This window comes from Nansenia antarctica (assembly GCF_963989245.1).
Source record: "Nansenia antarctica genome assembly, chromosome: 2".
In the NCBI taxonomy this organism is placed as follows: Eukaryota; Metazoa; Chordata; class Actinopteri; order Argentiniformes; family Microstomatidae; genus Nansenia; species Nansenia antarctica.
The window spans coordinates 54,005,133-54,028,356 of NC_137675.1; the positions used below are offsets into that span (position 1 = coordinate 54,005,133).

Consider the following 23,224-nt stretch of genomic DNA (forward strand, 5'->3'; position numbering starts at 1 on the left):
TTGATAGTTTGTGCGTGCATGTATGTGTGTGTATGCATACTGTACAGGTGTGTGTGTGTGTCTGTGTTTGTGTGTGTGTGTGTTTGTGTGTGTCAGTGTATTCAATTAACCTTGAACCTGTGTACAGTTAACCTGTGTATGTTCTCTCCCAGGTGCTAGACGTCCTCTGTTCTCTGTGTGTGTGCCATGACATGGCGGTGCGCTCCAACCAAAACCTCATCTGTGACAACCTGCTCCCAGAACGGGACCTGCTCCTGCAGACACGCCTCGTGAACCAGGTCACCAGGTACACACACATCAACCACATTATTATTTTGAATGAAGCAAACTTGACAGTGTTATTTTTGAGACAGTAAATGACCTTTAATTAAACAAATATGTGTGACGGCAGCTGGTGAAAGGGGAATACATCTTTTCTTATTTGTTATTGGAGAACCACTTGAAGTAGACGGGCTGTTTCTTGGCCTTGGCCCGGTCCTCTCCTTCACCCTCATCTCCCTCCTTCTCTCTCTTTGTCTGGTCCGGCCATTCTTTTTCATCCTTTGTCTCACGACCTCGCCCAGCCTTACCTCCATGTCCATCCTAAGCCTCTCCTTCTCTGTTATCTCTTTTGCCATCTTAATCTATCTTCGTCCCCATCCTCCTCTTTTCTTCTTCTTTTTCAGATTGCATGCTCTCCATCAGCTTTCTGAGCTCATATGTCCTCCTGTCCACCTCTTTCTCAATCTTGTTCCCCCTTTTGATCTCTCTTCCCATCTCTGTCTGCTCATTCTCCCCCGTCGCTAGCCTCCCTTGTTCCTCGATCCATCTCCTCTCTTTCTCTAACTCCTTCCTGTCCTCGTCCAGTTGAATCTTCGTTTCGTGCATTTTTCTTTTTCGCACCATCAGTAGCCTACACTCTTCCTCTCCTCTTTTCTCTCTTCCTTTCATTCTGTCTTCCTGTTCCTTCACCTCCCTTTCTCGTTCTCTCACTCTTTCTTCCCGCTGCGCCAACTGTCTTCTCAACTCCTCCATCTTTCTCTGCCGCGAGATCCTCTCATTCTCTTTCTCTAACCTCTCCAAGGTGGCCTCTATTACCAGCTTCAAGGCTGTCAGGCACTTCTTCTTGCTTGCACTCTCCACCTCTCTCCTTCTCTCCATGTTCTCTTCCTCCCTTCTCTTCCCCTCCTGGACTGTCCACTGCTGCCTGAACTCAATGTCTCGGGTGGTGAACTGACACTCTTGTTTGAGCCTCTTAGTCAGCCAGATCCTCTCTTCCAGCAGTTTCCTCTTGATCGTCTCATCCACATACTCCCGGCACTCCTCCTGCCTCTTGTTCGGCTCCCACATCGATCCTAAATTGACAAACATCATCATTATTCATCTATCTACACTAAATAGGTCTTAAAGCCCTAATTCAACACAATCTAATTGACATAAAGCAAGGATAAGCTTAAGAAAACAGCAACATAGGTTATACGATGAAGTTATTATACTATCAACATTCACTGTCTTTCTGCCTGATATTCTCTGTTTGTTATTGAATCTGCCTTGTCTCTCTCTAGCTTCTCAGACTATTACAGTACTACTGCAGATGTTTTGTATCTGCTGTAGAATTAGAATTCTAATACAATTCTAATGCTGTTGCCATTGTGACTCCAATCACTCCGTGATTGCCATAGCCACAACATCATGACAAAGATTCTGTTTTTTTAACCATGACAACATATCCCTACAAAACGTATTTTGTTATGAATCAGTCAATTACATTGTACAATTTATTTCTAATGTTAATTTGATAATTTATATTTTAAGCTTTAGGAATATTTCAGACAGAGATAAGGTTCACAACCTCAGAAATAGGCTTTTGTTTTCATTACTGGTTTCATCATTTCACAGTGTTAAAATATTATTTTTAGTAGTCACAATAATTACCAGTTATGTCTTGTTTATATTGATTACATATTATATTTCCCTATAGCTATCATGTCTTTATATCTTTCTCTCTCTAATTATATATGGTAATATATAATACTTACTGTATTGTTGCTTTGCTGCTCAATATTAACAGGCTGACCAAGATGCTTGTGAATGAATGAATGGACTTTATTGTCATTGCTACAGTACAGGTACCAAACAACGAAATTTAGGAGGGGTGGCTCCCCTGGTGTTAGGAAAGGAAAAAAAAAAAACACTTTTAGAAAAAAAAATCACAAGAAGGGAAGGAGCTGGTTTACATAAATAAAGGCTATGTACACTATCCACTGTACTATACTGTACAGACAGACGACTAGGGTTGTCATATTGCACAATAGTATTATTCCACATTTATTTAAAGTGTCGCAGTTTGCAGGCTTGAAATGTACATGTTTGTGCCTCAGCACTACACCTGATTTTTTTTTCTTTTTTTTTTCAGTCCAGCAGCTGCCATCAATCCGTCCAGACTGTCCAGGGCCCAGAACTTAGGTCTTTGCTGTGTTCAGGGCCTGGACGGCCCTGTGGTAGAAGCTGTTCTTCAGTCTGTTTGTCCTTGCGGCCAGGGTCCTGAACCGCCTTTTCGAGGGCAGCCTGGTAAAGTGTTCGTACCCAGGGTGGGTCGGGTCCCTGGAGATCTTGGAGGCCTTCCTGAGACAGCGTGTGTTGTACAGCTCTTCCAGAGAGGGGAGGGGGGCGCCGGTGATCTTCTGTGCTGTTCTCACGACTCTCTGTAGCGCATTTCTCTCCGCTGTTGTGCAGCTGGAGAACCAGTTGCAGATGCCGTAGGTGAGGATGCTCTCCACTGCGCCGCGGTAGAAGGTCACCAGTATCTCCTGCTTGCTGTGTTCCTTCCTGAGGACTCTCAGGGTGTATAGCCGCTGTTGTGCCCTCTTGATGGTGTCTTTTGTGTTGTCCTTCCAGGTCAGGTCATCCCGCATGTGCATACCCAGGAATCGGAGGGTCGAGACTCTCTCCACGCTCTCTCCGTCGATGAGCAGGGGCTGGATCTCGGACTTTTTCCTCCTGAAGTCTACGATGATTTCCTGGGTCTTTGACTTGTTCAGCAGCAGGTTGTTAACCTTGCACAGCTTGCTCAGTTGCTCTACCTCATCCCTGTACGCCGCCTCGTCCCCCCCCCCGAGATGCATCCCACCATGGTGGTGTCGTCTGCAAACTTGACGATGGAGTTGCTGGGGTGGACGGGGGTGAAGTCGTAGGTGTAGAGGTTGTAGAGGATGGGGCTTAGCACGCAGCCCTGGGGGGACCCAGTGCTGAGTCTGAGGGCTGTGGAGGTGTGGGGGCCCACCCGCACCCTCTGGGGGCGGTCGGTCAGGAAGTCCTTGATCCACGCACATATAGAGTGTGGTAGACCCAGGTCTAGTAGTTTGGTCACTAGCCTGTCTGGAAGGATGGTGTTGAAGGCGGAGCTGAAGTCCACGAAGAGCAGTCTCGCGTAGCTGTTTCCCCTCTCCAGGTGGGATAGAGTGGCGTGGAGAGTCGTCGCGATGGCGTCCTCTGTGGACCTGTGGGCTCTGTAGGCGAACTGGTATGGATCCAGGTTGGGCGGGAGGCGTGTGAGTATGTGGGCCCGGACTAGTTTCTCGAAGCACTTCATGATGATTGGTGTGAGTGCCACCGGGCGGTAGTCGTTTAGGCAGCTCACCGTGCTTTTCTTCGGGACTGGGATGATAGTTGAGGTTTTCAGGCAGGGTGGGATGGTGGCCTGGGACAGGGACTGGTTGAAGATGTTGGTGAAAACCCCGGCCAGCTGGTCGGCGCAGTCCCTCAGCACCCGTCCCAGGACGCCATCCGGCCCCGAGGCTTTCCTGGGGTCCACCGCCTTCAGTACGCGTCTCACTTCATGCTCTGTGAGGGTGAGGCTGCTGAGAGCTGGAGAGAGTGGTGTTTGTGTTGTGGTTACCTCCGTTCGCCCCTCGTCGAACCGGGCGTAGAAGGTGTTCAGCTTTCCCGCCAGCAGGGGGTCGTCCTCTGCGGCTGTGAGCCTGTTGGCTCTGAAGTTTGTCATCTGCTGAACCCCCTGCCACATCCGCCTGGAGTCGTTGCTCAGGAGGCATTCCTCAATCTTCTCTCTGTGGTCTGCCTTGGCCGCTTTGATTCCGCGCTTTAGGTTAGCCCTGGTGGTGCTGTACAGCGGTGTGCTCTTCCCTGCGAAGAAGGCGTTGTCCCTCTCGTTGATCAGTTTTTGGACCTTCCCAGTCATCCATGGCTTCGTGTTGGGGTAGACCCGGACCCGTTTGTCCACGGTGACTGAGTTGGTGCAGTTCACTATGTGGTTCAGAACCGACGACGTGTACTGTTCCAGGTCCTCATGCTCATATTCCTGCCATGGGGTGTCATTTAGGCAGATCTGCAGTGGAGCGGACCCTTCTGGCCAGGTTCTGACAGTCTTAGTGGTGATGGGAGCACTTTTCCCCATGGTAGTGTATGCAGGGATCAGGAGGATTGACACATGGTCAGACATGCCTAGATGAGCTAGCGGACTAGCCTTGTAAGCACGTTTGATGTTGGTGTATACCTTGTCCAGTGTTTTTTCTCCTCTTGTTGCACATTTCACATGCTGATAGAACTTGGGTAGTACTGCCTTCAGGTCTTTGGTTGTCTGTCTTCAAATGGTTTCTCTGCACACTGATTCTAATTCTAATTCCGATTCTATGGTTTAAAGCAAAACAACCTCTGAAACCTCTCAAAACAACCACTGACTGAGGTTGTTTTGCGTTAAACCATAGAATCTGAATTAGAATTAGAATCAGTGTGCAGAGAAACCATTTGATCTGATTTTATCTTTATTTATCTAGAACATTTCAACCATAAAAACACACACATTTGTAATAACAAAAAATAACAAAACTAAATAAAATACAAATACAAATAAAATAAAATACAAATAAAATAAGATATAAATTAAAATAAAATATATCTTCCTAGACATGGAAGTAAGTCAACAATGGTTTTGTTCGAGAAGGGACAGAAAGAAGCAAAGCTTATCTGCTCCTGCCCCTTCCTTACAATATTATCATAGTATTATGCAATAAATTATCTATCAATATCAAAAATAATATACCTATCCACTATAGCAAAAGATAACTAAATAATTACAAAAATACTAGTTCACGTTATTTTCAAGCTCCTCTAACTTATAATAATCAAAGAATTCCTGTTTATATTTGCTTTTAGACATTTTAATAGTATTACTTGTTTTTATTGTTACATACCATAACAATGATGTAACATACTCAGAGTGATAAGAGCGATACAGAGAGCGTAGTCTACTTTTGACTTCGCTTGTTCGAAGTTATACCCTATCGTAGTTTACCCTACCTCAGAAATAAAAAGGGATTCTTTAAGCAAATACAGTATTTTGTAGTTTTTCTGAGAAATAAATAAATGTCATAATTTCTCTGCAATCTCATTTTATTGAAAAAATCGTGAGAAAATCGTATTGTGAATCGTATAGAATCGTGAGTTGAGTTCTTAACAGAAATGTCTGATATATAGTTCAGTTTACATTGTGAGAAAATATTGAATCTTTTTTTAATTTGTTTTATTCATTTGAAATCACCCAGCCCAGTGGCATGCTGGCACATTGTCTACATGTCTACTGTAGCAACAGCCCACGTGACATTGTCAAAATGTCATTCTGATACAAATGTCCATCTCAGCTTCCTCTTGACGTCTAATTCAAGCACTTAAAACATGTAGCTGTTTTTCTTTAAAATGATTCCCACACGTTTATTGTAGAGGGCCTTAATTACCATTACTCCCTCTCCATCCTTCCTGAGTCCAAAACAAACAGCACCATTCCATCAATTCCCTCATTGGCAAAAACCCTGAAGGAAACCACAAGCCATTGAAACAACACAACAATCCAGTGTGTCAATGCCATCCCACTATGGTGGACTAGTTCACTTGCTATAGTAGGATTGACCAGGGTAAGAGGGTCAAATACTATTTCAATTCCCTTAGTGCCTTAGTTTCACTTGAAGTGAAGGTTCAGTTCATAAATTGACAAATCCTCATGGAGCCCATTAGGCAATGTATTTTCAGTTCATGAAAGGGAATTTCAATTGAATTACAATTCAAATTCATCCCAACCCTGCCAGGAAAAGGGTGTTTCCTTTGACACAATTCCCCTCTCTTCACTGTAGTGTTAGGCCCAACATCTTCCTGGCCGTTGGGGAGGACTCGGCCCAGTACAGGAGGTGGTACTATGAGCTGGCTGTGGATCAGGTGGAGCCCTTCATCACAGCTGAACCCACACACCTGCGTGTGGGCTGGGCCGGCACTGAGGGCTACCACCCCTGCCCCGCTGGCGGAGAGGGCTGGGGGGGCACCGGGGTGGGAGATGACCTCTGCTCATACGGCTTTGATGGGCTGCATCTGTGGTCAGGTGAGGGGTGACCAGGTGGAGTGGGGGGGTGGGGGGGGAACTCTGCACTGACTGTTATGGACCATAACTCAACTTTTAAAGGCACATTCTGTAACTTTTGTTTTCAGTTAAAAGTGGTGCACATGCAGTTGTAGTAGTAGTTGTAAACTATTCGTTTATTTTTGCTTCTTGGGCAAATATATTTGTAATCCATAGAGTTACTATCCCAATAATTTAATTATATAAAAGTTAAAGGAATGCAACTTTACCTCTCATATACAATCTACAGTATTTACATCAGGGGAGGCTGGTGGAAGTAGACATCGGAGGACGAGCTCATTGTAATGTATGGAACGGAAATACGACTGGTATCAGATACCACTCCTCATTCCATTCCATGCATTACAATGAGCCCGTCCTCCGATGTATACCTCCACCAGCCTTCACTGCTGGGTGGGACCCTGTCTGATCTGGATGTCTTTGTGCTACCTGTGAACCCAGGGTGCGTTTCCTCTTGGGGGGGCAACATGGAGAGTTCCACTTCCTGCCTCCCCCCGGGTTCGCCCCCTGTTCCGAGGCTCTCCTCCCTGGAGTGATGCTGAGGGTGGAGCCCTGTCAGAGTTTCACTCGGGTCCAGAGGACTGGAACACAAGTGCTCTTGGGACCAACTGTAGCCCTCACCCCACCAACCTTCACCCCCATGCCAGTGGACATCAGCCAGGTACTGAACACTCAACCTAGCTCCCCCCCCCCCCCCTGGAAAACCCAGCTCAGTAGCATACACCTGCTGGACGGTACACCCCCCCCCCCCTGGAAAACCCAGCTCAGTAGCATACACCTGCTGGACGGTACAGCTCCCCCCCCCCCCCTGGAAAACCCAGCTCAGTAGCATACACCTGCTGGACGGTACACCCCCCCCCCCCCCCTGGAAAACCCAGCTCAGTAGCACCACCTGCTGGACGGTGCAGCTTGTTGCTACAGAAGCCATTGGGTTTCTAGAAAGAGGTTCTGTCCTTTGTAGATGCGGGTGTCTGTATAGTACATCTGGAATTCCTTTCCTGTTCATCTACAAGCTTCAGTAACATAGAGCAGCATGACCCCCATGTTCTCACAGCACAGTGGCCAGACAGATGCAGAGTGTGACCTCTGACCCCACTCTGTGGGTGGTTAGCTGGTGTTACCCACACAGCTGGAGCACATCCGCGAGAGACTGGCGGAGAACCTTCATCAGCTGAGGATGATGGAGGAGATTGATCTGGGCTGGACGCACGGCACGGTGAGTAGGACTGCCCACGCAGTCAATTTCTACAGCAGGGGAGGCCGGTGAAGGTTGAAATTGGAGGACGGGCTCATTGTAATGCATGGAACCTGCCTCCACTGTTGTATAAAACAATGAGTGTCAGTTACAGCCGTGTTTATCGTTGTTCAGTGAATGTCAGTGACTGCGGTCACATAGTGTTAGTTCAGTAGCTTGTCTTGACAGTGGCCAGTGTTGTCATGCAGGTGAGAGATGAGAGTAAGAGGCAGGATCCCTGTCTGGTGGAGTTCTCCAAGCTGACGGAGCACGAGAGGAAACACAACCTCCAGATGTCCCAGGACACTCTACGGTGAGCCCCTCCCACTCTCATCACTGTCTTGTTCTCAGTGACCTTGTCATGTCATGTCCAAGGAGGGAGAGAGAGGACAAGGTAGCACGTGATGCTGCTGATTACATAATCACAAAGATATTTTGACTTACGGAACCAGTGGAGGCTGGTAGAGGTAGAAATCGGAGGACGGGCTCGTTGTAATATGTGGAATGGAACACACGCATGTTTGATACCATTCCTCATTCCATCCTATGCATTACAACGAGCCTGTCCTCCAATTTCTACCTCCACCAGTCTCCCCCGTATAGAACCCTTTGTATCATACTTTATAGATAGCTGTTTCTAGTGTACTTTATATGTCTCTCTCTCTGAAGGACAATCCTAGCCCTTGGCTTCCATATTGGCCTGGCAGACGACCATGCTGATGAGGGAGTGAGATACATGAGGCTCTCCACCAAGTATGTTGCTCCCCAGACATTCACAGCTTAGGAGGTGTTGATGGGTTCATTCAGCCTCCTCTTCACTGTCACAGTACTCCAGCCACAGCTACTCCAATCGTACATACAGACCAGGGGAGGCTGGTGGAGGTCGAAATCGGAGCTCACTGTAAAGCAGGAAACGGAATGAGGAATGGTAAACACACACGTTTGATACCATTTGTGCAGGGTTCAGTGTGACGTAACCCACGTCTATGGTGGGCGTGCCATGTGTTTGATACCGTTCCTCATTCCGTTCCATGCGTTACAATGAGCCCGTCCTCCGATTTCTACCTCCACCAGCCTCCTCTGGTCCGTATTGTAGGATTGCTTTGTGTCTTGTGTTTTGTGTGGTCTTCGAGGAGCAGTTGCTGGAAAAAGCAATCCTCCGATGTCTAGCTCCCCGAGCTTCTCCTGATACTGTAGTGACCCTGTAGATAATCCAGTGTGGTTTGGATCGGGCTCTCTCTATACGTCTACGACGAGAGACACACCATGACCTCCCCTCTCCTCCGCCATCCGTAGGTACGAACAGCCGAGCGGGTACAGGCCCGCCCCCGTAGATGTGGGTCACATCACACTGATCCCTACCCAGGAGGCTGTGGTGGACCTGCTGGCTGAGAACGACCACAACGTGTGGTCCAGGGGCAGGATCAGGCAGGGCTGGACCTACGGCTCACAGCAGGTACTGTCGGGGTAGAGCTCGCCCCAACCCCTACTCTGTTTCACTTCATGTCTATTTATCAGTGTGAACCAGGGAAGGTTGGTGGAGGCAGAAATCAGAGGACGGGCTCAAACACGTGGTATCAATGGAACCCGATTCCATTCCGTGCATTACAATGAGCCCAGACAATTCAGACAAGGAACCGTCGCTACTAAACAAGGGTAAGTGCAACATGGGGATGTGATGAACTAACTGAGACTAGGCCACCTGTTTGTTTCATGAGGTCCTCAGTTAACTATAATGAACTCAGGTTCTACTATCAATGAGGGGGTTATGGGAGTAAGGCACACAATGCAACAATAATTTATTGTACAGCTTATAATCACACCATCTTCAGCTCTATGAGCTCAGCAAATATTTATCATTAAAGGCAGAATTTCAAATGTTAGACGTAGTAATGTATATATACTGTAGTTCAATGCGTACTGTAGCAACAGACTGTGTTGCAACTCTCCCTAGAAGGCTTGTCCACGGAGGAGGAGAGTGGATCCTGGAGGGAGATGGCCACTAAACACCTAAAAGCTACAATACAGATATATTAATTGGAATGGCTACATCAATGTTATTTTTAAGAAATATTAATCTGACCCAAGAACTATGTTTAACTTTAATATTCCGTTTCCGGGTTACGACGAGTGTTTGTTTTTGCTGCTGCAGCTCGACAGCGCTAGAATCTTAAAAACTGCTATCTATACCAAACTCTATTGAGAAAGCATTTTTTGTAAATAAATAGCTTTCCTATCCTATATAACATCGGGACCTCGCTCCGCCGAATCCGACGCCGGGAGGCTGAGTCGGGATTACCAGCGTTATTAGTTAGCTACCGCGGCTAACCAGCTAGCCACCTTTACACTTTTTAAACGGGCTTTTTTCTATCGGGATACCTCCCCGAACTACTAACTACCCCCACTAGACCACCACTACCCCTACTAGACCACCACTACCCCTACTAGACCACCACTACCCCTACTAGACCACCACTACCCCCACTAGACCACCACTACCCCTACTAGACCACCACTACCCCTACTAGACCACCACTACCCCCACTAGACCACCACTACCCCTACTAGACCACCACTACCCCTACTAGACCACCACTACCCCCACTAGACCACCACTACCCCTACTAGACCACCACTACCCCTACTAGACCAACACTACCCCTACTAGACCACCACTACCCCTACTAGACCACCACTACCCCTCTACTAGACCACCACTACCCCTACTAGACCACCACTACCCCTACTAGACCACCACTACCCCTACTAGACCACCACTACCCCTCTACTAGACCACCACTACCCCCACTAGACCACCACTACCCCCACTAGACCACCACTACCTCTACTAGACCACCACTACCCCTACTAGACCATCACTACCCCTACTAGACCAACACTACCCCTACTAGACCACCACTACCCCTACTAGACCACCACTACCTCTACTAGACCACCACTACCCCTACTAGACCACCACTACCTCTACTAGACCACCACTACCCCTACTAGACCACCACTACCCCTCTACTAGACCACCACTACCCCTACTAGACCACCACTACCCCTACTAGACCACCACTACCCCTACTAGACCACCACTACCCCTCTACTAGACCACCACTACCCCCACTAGACCACCACTACCCCCACTAGACCACCACTACCTCTACTAGACCACCACTACCCCTACTAGACCACCACTACCCCTACTAGACCACCACTACCCCTACTAGACCACCACTACCTCTACTAGACCACCACTACCCCTACTAGACCACCACTACCTCTACTAGACCAACACTACCCCTACTAGACCACCACTACCCCTACTAGACCAACACTACCCCTACTAGACCACCACTACCCCTACTAGACCACCACTACCTCTACTAGACCACCACTACCCCTACTAGACCACCACTACCCCTACTAGACCACCACTACCCCCACTAGACCAACACTACCCCTACTAGACCACCACTACCACTACTAGACCAACACTACCCCTACTAGACCACCACTACCCCTACTAGACCACCACTACCCCCACTAGACCAACACTACCCCTACTAGACCACCACTACCCCTACTAGACCACCACTACCCCTACTAGAACCTTATATACTTTTATATCACATATCTCTGAAATACTGATTGATCATAATCAAATTGTTTTTCTCTCTCTCTGCAAATAACACCACTTTTCTCTTTCATGGCCTGTCGGCGCTGCCTGGAGCTTAGCTACCAGGTTGAGGAGATGAAGGGACGAATCTCGAATCTACACCAGATCAGACAAGGGGAGTCGTATCTTAGTTCACTTTATGACACATTACATAAAACAATAATTACAGACATAGAAAGCACACAAACCACAACATCAACATCAAAGCCTCCACCTGTAAGCCCAATCCCAGGTGTAACTCACACTGTCCCTACATCACCAGGGACTTGGACCACCGTCAGGAAGAGGAGTCGTACCAACGACTCCTCTGGCACCAACCCCCATGAGGCCCTCCTGCTGCGGAACAGCTTCGAGGCGCTGCAGAGCCACCAGTCCACACCGAAGCCGAAGAGAGCCAGGGCCTGCACCCCCACCCCCAGAGACCACACGCCTGGCCCCGCCCCCGCCCCTAGAGACCACACGCCTGGCCCCGCCCCCGCCCCTAGAGACCACACGCCTGGCCCCACCCCCGCCCCAGAGACCACACGCCTGGCCCCGCCCCCGCCCCAGAGACCACACGCCCTCCCTCTCTCTCTCCCCCTCTCCCACCCTGGGCCCCCTACAGGTCCATCACGCCGCCAGCAGAGGAGACTACAGTTCGTATCTCCTCCCCCCCCCCGCACCCGCTCTTCTCCCCCCCCCCCCCCCCTCTGTGCTTGTAATAGGCTCGTCCATGGTCCGCCATGTTGCAGTCCCGAAGGCCATAACCCACTGCATCCCAGGTGCCAAGGTGAGGGACGTCGCCGCGGTAGTCCCGATGCTGGTGGAGGATGCTCCCCCCCAGGTCACCTCCGTCATCGTCCACGTGGGTGCCAACGACATCGGACGGGAGAGGTCGGAGGAGCTGAAGGACGACTTCCGAGCCCTCATCGCCACCGTCAAGGGCACAGGTAAGACCTGCATCATCTCGGGCCCCTTCCCGAGTCCCAGGTATGGCGACACCAAATACAGTAGAATTCGAAGTCTTCACCTTTGGCTACAGGGATACTGCTGTCATACGCAAATCCCATTTATAGACAATTTCACCACGTTCTTTAACCGTAATGAGCTGTTTGCGAGAGATAGGTTTCACCCAAACAGGTATGGTGCCCGCCTGCTGTCGATGTCCATGGACCTCGCTGTCCAGCCCTGGACCTGGCCGGTGCCCTGTCAACGCTGATGTGGGATGAGTCCGATCCATTCCTCTAACACCAAACATGCCATCCAGACTATTGTCTCCCATCGGACTCCCTCCACCACAAATAAGGCAATACATGGGAAATGTATTACCCATTTCATTAAGTATGCCCTCGAGTCAGTCCCAGTGTCAAAATGACATCTCCATGGCAATTTTGAATATCAGGTCCCTATCAAACAAAAAAACATTTATCATAAATGAGCTCATTTGTGATAGAAAACTCGACTGTATGCTACTCACAGAAACCTGGCTAGATACAAATGGAGCAGCAGCCCTTATTGAGGCATCTCCCCCCAACTACAGTTTTTTCCAATCAATCAGAAATGGAAAAACGGGGGGAGGAACAGCTACCATAGCTTCAAATAACCTAAACTGCAGGAGCATATCCTTTGATATATTCTCCTCCTTTGAATATCATGCCACAGTTATGGCATGCCAACCACCTATTCTTACGGTAACTGTATACAGGCCGCCGAAACCAGCCCCTACCTTCCTACCTGACTTCTCTGAGTTCCTATCCATTATCCATCCCAACTATGATAGGATTATTATCACTGGTGATTTTAACTTTCATGTTGATAATGAGGCTGACTTGAGGGCTAGGGAATTTATTGACCTCTTGGAATCTATGGATTTTGTCCAACATGTCAATGAACCCACTCACAATCATGGCCATACCCTTGATCTTGTGATTACAAAGGGTCTTGAGGTCTCAATATCAGGTATCAGCGACCTGGCCCTCTCTGACCATTTCTGTATTTTCTTTACCATTGTAACACGTAAAGCTGAAAGCAATGCTGAACGTGTTGTTAAAAAACGTTATCTTACCCCTGCAGTGGCTGAACATTTCAAAGCTTTAATGAACAGTATTCACACAACTCTCACGTTATGTGAAAACGACTTAGTAATTACCTTTAACAATAAAGTAAAAATGGCCCTAGACTCCCTGGCACCTACCAAACTAAAAAAGGTTGGAGCCAAGAGGAGAGCACCATGGCGAAACAGTGAAATAAATCTCCTAAAGAGAACATGTAGGAAAGCTGAGCGCAGATGGAGAAAGAGCAAATTACAGATTGATCAGAATATTTTTAAAGAACATCTATCTGCCTTTAACTTGGCAATGCGAAATGCTAGAAAAAATCACTTCTCAAAGATAATATCTACAAACAAGAATAACCCCAGGGTCTTGTTTTCGACAATTGATTGCCTTGTAAACCCTGCTCCTAGAACTCTAGACGGCGCAGCCTCTGTCACCAAATGCGAGGAATTTGCAGCCCACTTCAGGGATAAGATAACAAATATTAGAATGTGTATTACTCAGGAAAGACTAGGTTTGTGTAGCACCACAGATCCGCCACCACAGAACATGACTATGAGCATGTTCACCATGATTAGTACGGAAACATTAGGTAAAATTGTGTCACAGCTTAAACCATCTACGTGTCCTCTTGACCCTATTCCTACCACCTTTTTTAAGGACATTTTTGAATCTGTGTCTGATGACATACTAGGCATTGTAAATCACTCCCTACTTAAAGGGATATTTCCAGCGGCGCTTAAAACTGTCCTGGTTAGACCCACCCTGAAGAAAAGTAACCTAGATCCTTCTGATCCCAAAAACTGTAGACCAATATCCAATCTCACTTTTCTAAGCAAAATTTTAGAAAAGGCAGCGTATAGACAGCTTCATGAATTCTTAGTCCTAAATAATAGGTATGACCCACTTCAGTCAGGTTTCCGATCATACCACAGCACAGAAACCGCTTTGCTTAAGGTAACTAATGACCTTAGGATAAATGCAGACTCGAAAAAACTCTTGATTCTTGTACTCTTAGACTTAAGTGCAGCCTTTGATACGGTAGACCACTCCATACTTATTGAGAGACTTGAAAACTGGGTTGGCCTCTCAGGTCCGGTCTTAAACTGGTTCAGCACTTACCTGGCTGACCGAGACTACTTTGTAGCCCTTGGTGACCATAAGTCAAAAAATTATAGCACAACCTGTGGAGTTCCCCAGGGGTCCATTTTAGGACCGTTGCTTTTTAGCCTATACATGCTACCCCTCAGTTCTGTTATCAAGAAGCATAGCGTTAACTACCACAGCTATGCTGACGACACTCAGCTTTATATCTCAGTAACTCCCAACGACTACAAGATGATCGACCACCTGATAGACTGTATTGCCGATATTAATATTTGGATGACACAAAACTTTCTCCAACTCAATCAAGAAAAAACAGAGGTATTGATCATTGGCGAGAAAACTGGGAGAGAGAAATTATCTGCACACTTGAAAACACTAGCTCTTAACACTAAGTGTCAGGCCAGGAATCTTGGTGTCATAATTGACCCAGATCTAAATTTTGAAACTCATATTAATAACACTATTAAAACATCCTTCTACCATCTAAGAAACATCACTAAGGTACAATCATTTCTCTCCCAGGCAGACACTGAAAAATTAATGCATGCGTTTGTTACTAGTAGGCTAGATTACTGTAATGCTCTCCTGACAGGTCTCCCCAAAAAAATGATAAATAGACTACAAATGGTTCAAAATGCTGCTGCTCGTGTCCTTACTAGGACCAAACGGAGAGCGCACATCACACCTGTCTTGAGATCACTACACTGGCTCCCTGTCAGTCATAGAATAGACTTTAAGATCCTTTTACTAGTTTATAAATCACTTCACTGTGATGCACCCAATTACATGGTGGACATGCTCATAAGATACACACCAGCTAGACCCCTACGGTCTAGTGGCACGGAACTTTTAATAGTGCCAGAGGCTAGGACAAAGAGATTTGGAGGATCAGCTTTTAGCATATATGCTCCTAGATTGTGGAACACCCTACCTGAGGGCCTGAGGTTGTCTAAAACTCAGGACATTTTTAAGCGTGACCTCAAAACCTACTTATTCAATGTCGCCTTTTGATACTAAGGGAGACATTGGGCATTATAGAACTAGGATCACTAGGCCATTACACCATACTCGTGTTTTGAGATTTGTGTTGACAGGAAAATGGACCCGGGTGCTGATGAGGCACTGTCAGCTCCAAATAGCACCTAGAGCAGTACTGGAACCGGTACAAGGGTGTACCAGGACCACCATCAGGTTGTATTGCTGTCATCTTTATTGTCTCTATTGTGTTGTTGCATCATAACTGTGCTTAAGTTTATCTTTTGGCAGGACCTGTGACCATACTGGATGCAGAACGATGCAAATACAACACTAAATTTATGGACAGTGTGTACGCCGATAATATGCAAGGAATTTTTCCTGGATACATGGTGTACAGGTTTTTGCCCTTGCTTGCTTGCTTTGTGCCGGTGGTCCTTGGCCTCCACTGGGGGACCGCTGGGTACTGGTAAGCAAACTGGCTAGTAGTCGCTCTATTGGTAGAGGGCTGCAAGGGAATTTTTCCTGGCTACATAGTATACAGGTTTTTTACTTTTGCCTGCTCGCGGCTCTGTCAGTATTGATTGATTGATTGATTGATTGACTGATTGACTGAACATTTTCATTGTGTGAAGCGCATTGAGTTGCATCTTGTAAGAAATGCGCTATACAAATAAAATTTGATTTGATTTGATTTGATTTAATAACCTTTTTTCAATATCCTGACGACACACAGACACACTCATATGAACATGTGACTTCCATTATCTTCTGTTAAACATGTGGGAATGTTGGTGTCTTTGTGTTTGACAGGGTTCAGCAGGAGAGACCAGCCTCACCTGTACCCAGCTGTGTGTCCATGAAGAGTGACCGGTCTATGGATCATCCAATAACCTCCAGAGAAAGACCTCCTCCTTCTGATCAAAGTTCGAGGTTTAATCACCATAGTGGTCTATGAGGCTGCCAATAACATTCAGTAGTGGTATACACTCTTAACTTCTATTTGGGAAACTAGGCCTCATTCACACTTCTCTGGATAAATACATCTGCTTATTTTTTTGTTTTTACCCAGAATCCCCAGTGACAAGGTGGAGAGACCAGAGTCAGAGATTCCCAGTGGTCAGTCTGTCCAGAGTCAAAGTGAACTGGCCTCCATATTCAGGGTGAGCTAAAGAGAAAGTATGACATGGAACATGGCTAAGTAATCCCCATACAAAAGTGATTTATTTCTTGATTCAATTGCATACCAAAGTCAAGTGATGTGATGTTTGTATTCAGTCTCTCTACTGGGTGTAAAGGTTTACCTATTATTAACTATCTCACATCTTTTTTATCTAAATGTTTCAGTTGCTTGAAGACAATGTCATCACTTTAGTGAGAAATCAGCTGAAGAGGTTCAAGAGGCTTATTTCTCAAGACCACCCAGAGTGCCTTGAGAGTCACGGGGAGGAAGAGGAAGATGTAGAAGAAGAGAAGCAGGAGAGCAGTGCCAGAGAGGGGGCTCTGAAGATCACTCTGCACGTCCTGAGGAACATGAACCAGAAGGAGCTCGCTGACACACTGGAGAAACGTAAGAGACCTCATATGTTTTCACAGAGAAGTGTTACTGGGCTAAAATATTATTGGAAATATAAACACCACTAACTGTAATTACTACGTACTGTATATCCCTATTTGGTCAATCTTTATATTGTGTTGCCTCTATAACTTAGTATCTCTGTAATTATAGCAGGAACTATTGGTTGTTTGCGTATAATTGCAAAGGGTTGGACAGTTTCCTATATCATTCAACTACACGACATACTATGTAATTAATTACTATATAACAACTTGTTGATTAAACCAATGTATTTAAACAATGTAATAACAGTTACTGCAGGTATTGGGTCAACTTAATGTAAAGTGTGCCACGAATACTTTGTTAATTGTTTTGTCATTCAGATGAGCTCGCTGTGGTGTGCCAACATGAACTCCACATGAAGTCCACCCTGAAGAAGAGGTTTCAGTGTGTGTTTGAGGGAATAGCTGAGCAAGGCAAGCCAATACTTCTCGATAAGGTCTACACAGAGGTCTACATCACAGAGGGAGGAAGTGGAGAGGTCAATAACGAACATGAGGTCAGACAGATTGAGACAGCATCCAGGAGACCAGCAACGCAGGAGACACTAATCAAATGCACCGACATCTTCAAGCCTTTACCTGGACAAGACAAACCAAGCAGAAGTGTGCTGACAAAGGGAGTCGCTGGTATTGGAAAAACAGTCTCTACTCAGAAGGTCATTACGGGCTGGGCTGAAGGAGACGCCAATCAGGATGTCCAGTTCATATTTCCACTTCCTTTTCGGGAGCTGAATTTAATGAAAGACAAGAAATGCAGTTTGAATGAACTTCTTGGTCATTTCTTCATTGAAATAAAAGAATCAGGAACCTTCAACTTTGACAAGTATAAAGTTCTGTTCATCTTTGATGGTCTGGATGAGTGTCGACTTCCTCTAGACTTCCAGAACAACGAGACATGTTGTGATGCCACAGAGTCAACCTCAGTGGACGTGCTGCTGACAAACCTCATCAAGGGGAATCTGCTTCCCTCTGCTCTCCTCTGGATAACCTCCCGTCCTGCAGCAGCCAATCAGATCCCTCCTGAGTGTGTTGACCGGGTGACAGAGGTACGAGGGTTCAACGACCCACAGAAGGAGGAGTACTTCAGGAAGAGAATCAGTGATGAGAACCTGGTCAGCAGAATCAACACACACATGAAGTCATCAAGGAGCCTCCACATCATGTGCCACATACCAGTGTTCTGTTGGCTCTCAGCTGATGTTCTGGAGAGACTGTTGGGTGGAGCAGAGAGAGGAGAGATGCCCAAGACTCTGACACAGATGTACACACACTTCCTGGTGTTTCAGACCAAACAGAGGAATGTGAAGTACCTTGGAGACAATGACAGAGATCCACACTGGGATAAAGCGCTAATTCTGTCACTGGGAAAACTGGCCTTCAAACAGCTGGAAAAGGGCAATCTGATCTTCTATGAGGAAGACCTGAGAGAGTGTGGCATTGACGTCAGAGAAGCCTCAGTGTACTCTGGAGTGTGCACTCAGATCTTCAGAGAGGAGTGTGGGCTGCACAACGTGTTCAGCTTTGTGCATCTGAGCATCCAGGAGTTTCTAGCTGCTTTATATGTGTTCCTCACATTCAACGACAGCAATAAGAATTCACTGGTCAAACAGAAATCCTCACAGTTTAATCTATGGTCATCACCCAGACGCAAACCTCTAGTCGACTTACACAAGAGCGCAGTGAACAAGGCCTTACAGAGTGAGAATGGACACCTGGACCTGTTCCTGCGCTTCATCCTGGGCCTCTCACTGGAGTCCAATCAGAATCTCCTACGAGGCCTTCTGACACAGACAGGAAGCAGCTCACAGACCAATGAGGAAACAGTCAAGTACATCAAGAAGAAGATCAGGGAGAATCCCTCTCCAGAGAGGTGCATCAATCTGTTCCACTGTCTGAATAAGCTGAATGACCATTCTCTAGTGGAGGAGATCCAAAGCTTCCTGAGCTCAGGACGTCTCTCAGAAGCCTCACTCTCACCTGCACATTGGTCAGCTCTGGTCTTTGTGTTGCTGACTTCAGAAGAGGAGCTGGATGTGTTTGACCTGAAGAAATACTCCAGATCAGAGGAGGGTCTTCTGAGGCTACTGCCAGTGCTCACAGCCTCTAAGACAGCACTGTAAGTAGATGGACAGAATGACTCTATTAATTAGTGAATTAGGACGATTTCAGGGTTATGAAAATGCATTGTACAATAGTAATTAGTGAGTAGGCCGCTTGATGAAAAATACAACAAACAACAACAACTTCATAACAAAGCCTAACAAACAATACTTGGTGTGAAAAACAAAATGATCTTTTGGAGATTTTGATCACTGAAAATAATTTAATGATTATCTAAAACGTATTACTATTGTGTACTTGGTCAAACAACACATTCCTTGATTGGCTCCTTTTCATTTATACTTTATTGACACACAAATGTATAATTTATATCATAGTACACACAACAAACAATACATAATTCATGCAATAAGCAAGTGACTTTATGATCACTTATTATGATTTACAGATTAAACAGAAGAAATTGAGTTATATTATCTTTAATGTTTTATTGACACACAAGTATGTGACTTGCTCCATCATTTTCAGTCTCTTTGTGTCTCAACTCTCAATAATGAGCGAGAAAGAGACAGTTATAGTTGGAGTACTAAACACTTATTTGGAGGAATCCATTCCTGACATTTGCTTTATTTTTAACGTAATGACTATCGCATTCCACTCGCGGTACCCCGGATACTCACACCACAGCTCAAATGAAGACTTTTTGTCTGACATTAAGTATGGTGGAATGGGGGGGCTGCTCTGTCTGCACTCTGAATATGTTTGCCCTCCTCAAATCCTGACCCACCTGGCCTTAGCTCAGCACATGGGGCTACACAATGCTGCACTGAACCAATAGCTACCAAATACATTATACCAGACGTAGAAATCCAGTGACTTCAAATGTATCCATGGTTGCTTGCTTCCCTGTTGAGAGCAACTATAACTCTCACTAATGAATTCTTGCATCACAGTGATCGTTTGGCTAAATATATTTCTTTGTATTCCTCATTCAGGCTGAATGGATCTCACCTCACAGAGAGATGCTGTGAAGCGTTGGCCTCAGCTCTCAGCTCAGACTCCTGCCACCTGAGAGAGCTGGACCTCAGTAATAATTATCTACGTGACGGGGGGGGAAAGCTGCTCTCTGCTGGACTGGGGAGTCCACACTGTAAACTACAGACATTGAGGTGAGGTCTTTTGGGGTGTAGAAGCATGAGTTTTGGGGGTCATTATGATGCACTAGTTGTTCTTCACTTAAATACAATGTGTCTAGCCTTTCAACTGCTGAATTCAGGGGATTTACAGCTGTAAAGATGTACATTAGAGAGGAACAATCAGATTCTTGATAACAGATGGAGTCACACTATTTCCCCAGGTTGTCATTCTGTGGAGTCCCAGAGGAAAGCTGTGCTTCTCTGGCTTCAGCTCTGAGGTCTAACCCCTCCCACCTGAGAGAGCTGGACCTCAGCTACAATCACCCTGGAGACTCAGGACTGGCGCTGCTCTTTGCTGTACAGAAAGATCCACTCTGTAAACTACAGACACTCAGGTAAAGGCTGAATATGTGGCTGGACGCATCTATGAGATTAATGCACAGTATCTATTTCCCACATGATTGTGAGTGTGTCATCCAACCACTGTATGTTCTTCTGTGGTTGATATAGTGTGGACCCTGGTGGAGGGTGCTGGTTCAAACCTGGGCTGATCAAATGTAAGTCTCCAACACTGTAGAGAACAGGACTGTGATATTACTCAATAATCAGGGTACAGCTGAGTTCAAACAGAGCACCAGTATTGTATTCATTTGTAAATCTAAAATATTAGTAAATGTGAATTAGTTCTATCCCTTGTAAAATATTTTAAATTAATAAGTAATATTTAGTGAAAAACATGATGTTACCATATAAAGCCCAGTTCACATCTATGCGACGCAATGCGACAGAACTCGCAGTCACAAGGAATCGCCAGCGATTTGACATGTCAAATCTCAGTAGAACGTCCAGATTTTATGGAATGTCTGATATTTCTCTTCAGCCAATCAGGGAAGTCACTGTCGCTGTCAGCCATCTTGCAGGATAAACACAACTTATTTTGTTGTTATGGAAACCGTTGTTTGTGTCGTCTGTGTCTCGTTGCGTCTCATCACCCATCTGTCTCACCACCCATCTGTCTCATCTGTCTCGCCACCCATCTGTCTCACCACCCACCTGTCTCACCACCTATCTGTCTCATCTGTCTCACCACCTATCTGTCTCATCATCACCACCCATCTGTCTCACCACCCATCTGTCTCATCTGTCTCACCACCCATCTGTCTCACGACCCATCTGTCTCATCTGTCTCACCACCCGTCATTCGCAAGTAGTTGCCAAGTTTTTTCTCTGCGACGGTCTAAACGTTCTAAAACTGACCCGTCGTGTTGCGTTGCATAGATGTGAACTGGGCTTAACAAGATCACAATGTGAATATTGTAATTTATCCAATTGTATTGATTTGATGATTATTTTGGCCCTCTCATTCAGATGCCTGTGAGCTCACACTGGACCCAAACACAGCGAACAGAAGCCTCTCTCTGTCTGAGGAGAACAGAAATGTGACAAAGGGAGGAAGGCAGCCGTATCCTGATCACCCAGAGAGATTTGAGGGCTGGCCACAGGTGCTGTGTAGAGAAGGTCTGACTTGGTGCTGTTACTGGGAGGTAGAGTGGAGGGGAGATTCTAATATAGGAATGACATATAAAGGAATCAGCAGGAGAGGAGGGGGTAATGACTGTGTGTTGGGATACAATGACAAGTCCTGGAGTCTGGAATGCTCTGACACCTCTAACCGTTACAGTGCCTGGCACAACCATAAGAGAACTGTCATACCTTCCCCCTCCTCTGACTCCCACAGAGTAGGAGTGTATATGGACTGGCTGGCCGGCACTCTGTCCTTCTACAGGGTCTCCTCTGACACACTAACCCTCCTGCACACATTCCACTCCACATTCACTGAGCCCCTCTACCCAGGGTTTTGGGGCTCAGTGACCCTGTGTAAACTAGTCTAAGGGAGATCACACTGAACACCTAAGGCTCACACATGATGTCATGGTGTAGTTTTACATTCACATCAAGCTTCATACACTCAAACTCAAAGGTTGTGATTTTCCACTAAGATCAAGCCTACACACATGCACTTGGACAGCGGTGTGTTTTCCCTGAGATGTTGGATGTACAGATGTTCCCTCTCCCCCGTGTCTAGTGTGTAGGGGGTTATGTGCAGTGCTTAGGGGGTACTAATAGAGCTGGAAAAGTATTTACACAAGATAACGTTGAATTTACACAAGAATGTTGAATTTGAATTAAAATGTTTCGTGTAACTTTATCTATCTATAGGGACTTCGATGCTACTGGGATCTCATGTTATCTGACACACCAGCTTACGACGCCCTTTTTCAGGTCTGATGTTTCAGCTGCACTGTGTCGATCTTGTGTAAATACTTTTTCAGCTCTATTATTTAAGAGTTGGTCAGATTTTGTGTTTCCCACCCAGGATTCCCCCCCCCCCCCCCCCCCCACTGTCTCTTTATATTGTATGCTTATTTTATGTTCTTTTTTCAGGACTCATCTCTATGCATTAGGCTACATGGTATTTCTATCTAGCCTACACCGACAGATCTATTCATGTGCATAGAACCTTGAGTTAGTGCAGTGGTTCTCAAACTTTTTATGTCAAGCCCCCCTTGGGAGGACAAAAAATGTGTGAGCACCACCTCACCCCCAAAAAACTGTCACAACATGGGGCAATTTTACATGTATTGAACTGAACCACATAACACTGTCTCCCAACAAAAAACCTAAAAATACAAATAACACAATATAATAAATCAACACAATAACAATATTTTTCAATTACAATTCTCAAGAAAATGAACACTAACAATCAAGAACATCATAACATTACAGCATTGGTGGCTGCAATGAGCCTGTTTGGCACTGCAGATCTTTTCAAAACGGGGTAGCAGGCCTGACACTGCCACTCTCAAGTCCTGCTCAATGTTGAGCCTAGATCTGTACTTTGTTTTCAGTGAAGCAACAGCTGAAAAGCCAGCCTCACAGAGATAGGATGTGGCGAAGGGAAGTAGG

At 46.0% G+C, this 23,224-nt stretch overlaps 1 protein-coding gene across 1 annotated transcript; it reads left to right on the forward strand.

Annotated features, from left to right (window-relative positions):
- Nucleotides 1–9,247: 9,247 nt before the first annotated feature.
- LOC308151738 (NACHT, LRR and PYD domains-containing protein 3-like) lies at nt 9,248–22,146 on the forward strand (the record flags this gene model as incomplete). The annotated part of the gene is made up of 10 exons (XM_080524647.1): nt 9,248–9,293; nt 11,585–11,725; nt 12,027–12,291; nt 16,251–16,370; nt 16,510–16,600; nt 16,785–17,007; nt 17,379–19,173; nt 20,114–20,287; nt 20,476–20,630; nt 21,623–22,146. The coding sequence occupies 10 exons, from the start codon at nt 9,248–9,250 to the stop codon at nt 22,144–22,146; spliced, it is 3,534 nt and encodes a 1,177-aa protein (XP_080380773.1).
- Nucleotides 22,147–23,224: the final 1,078 nt, after the last annotated feature.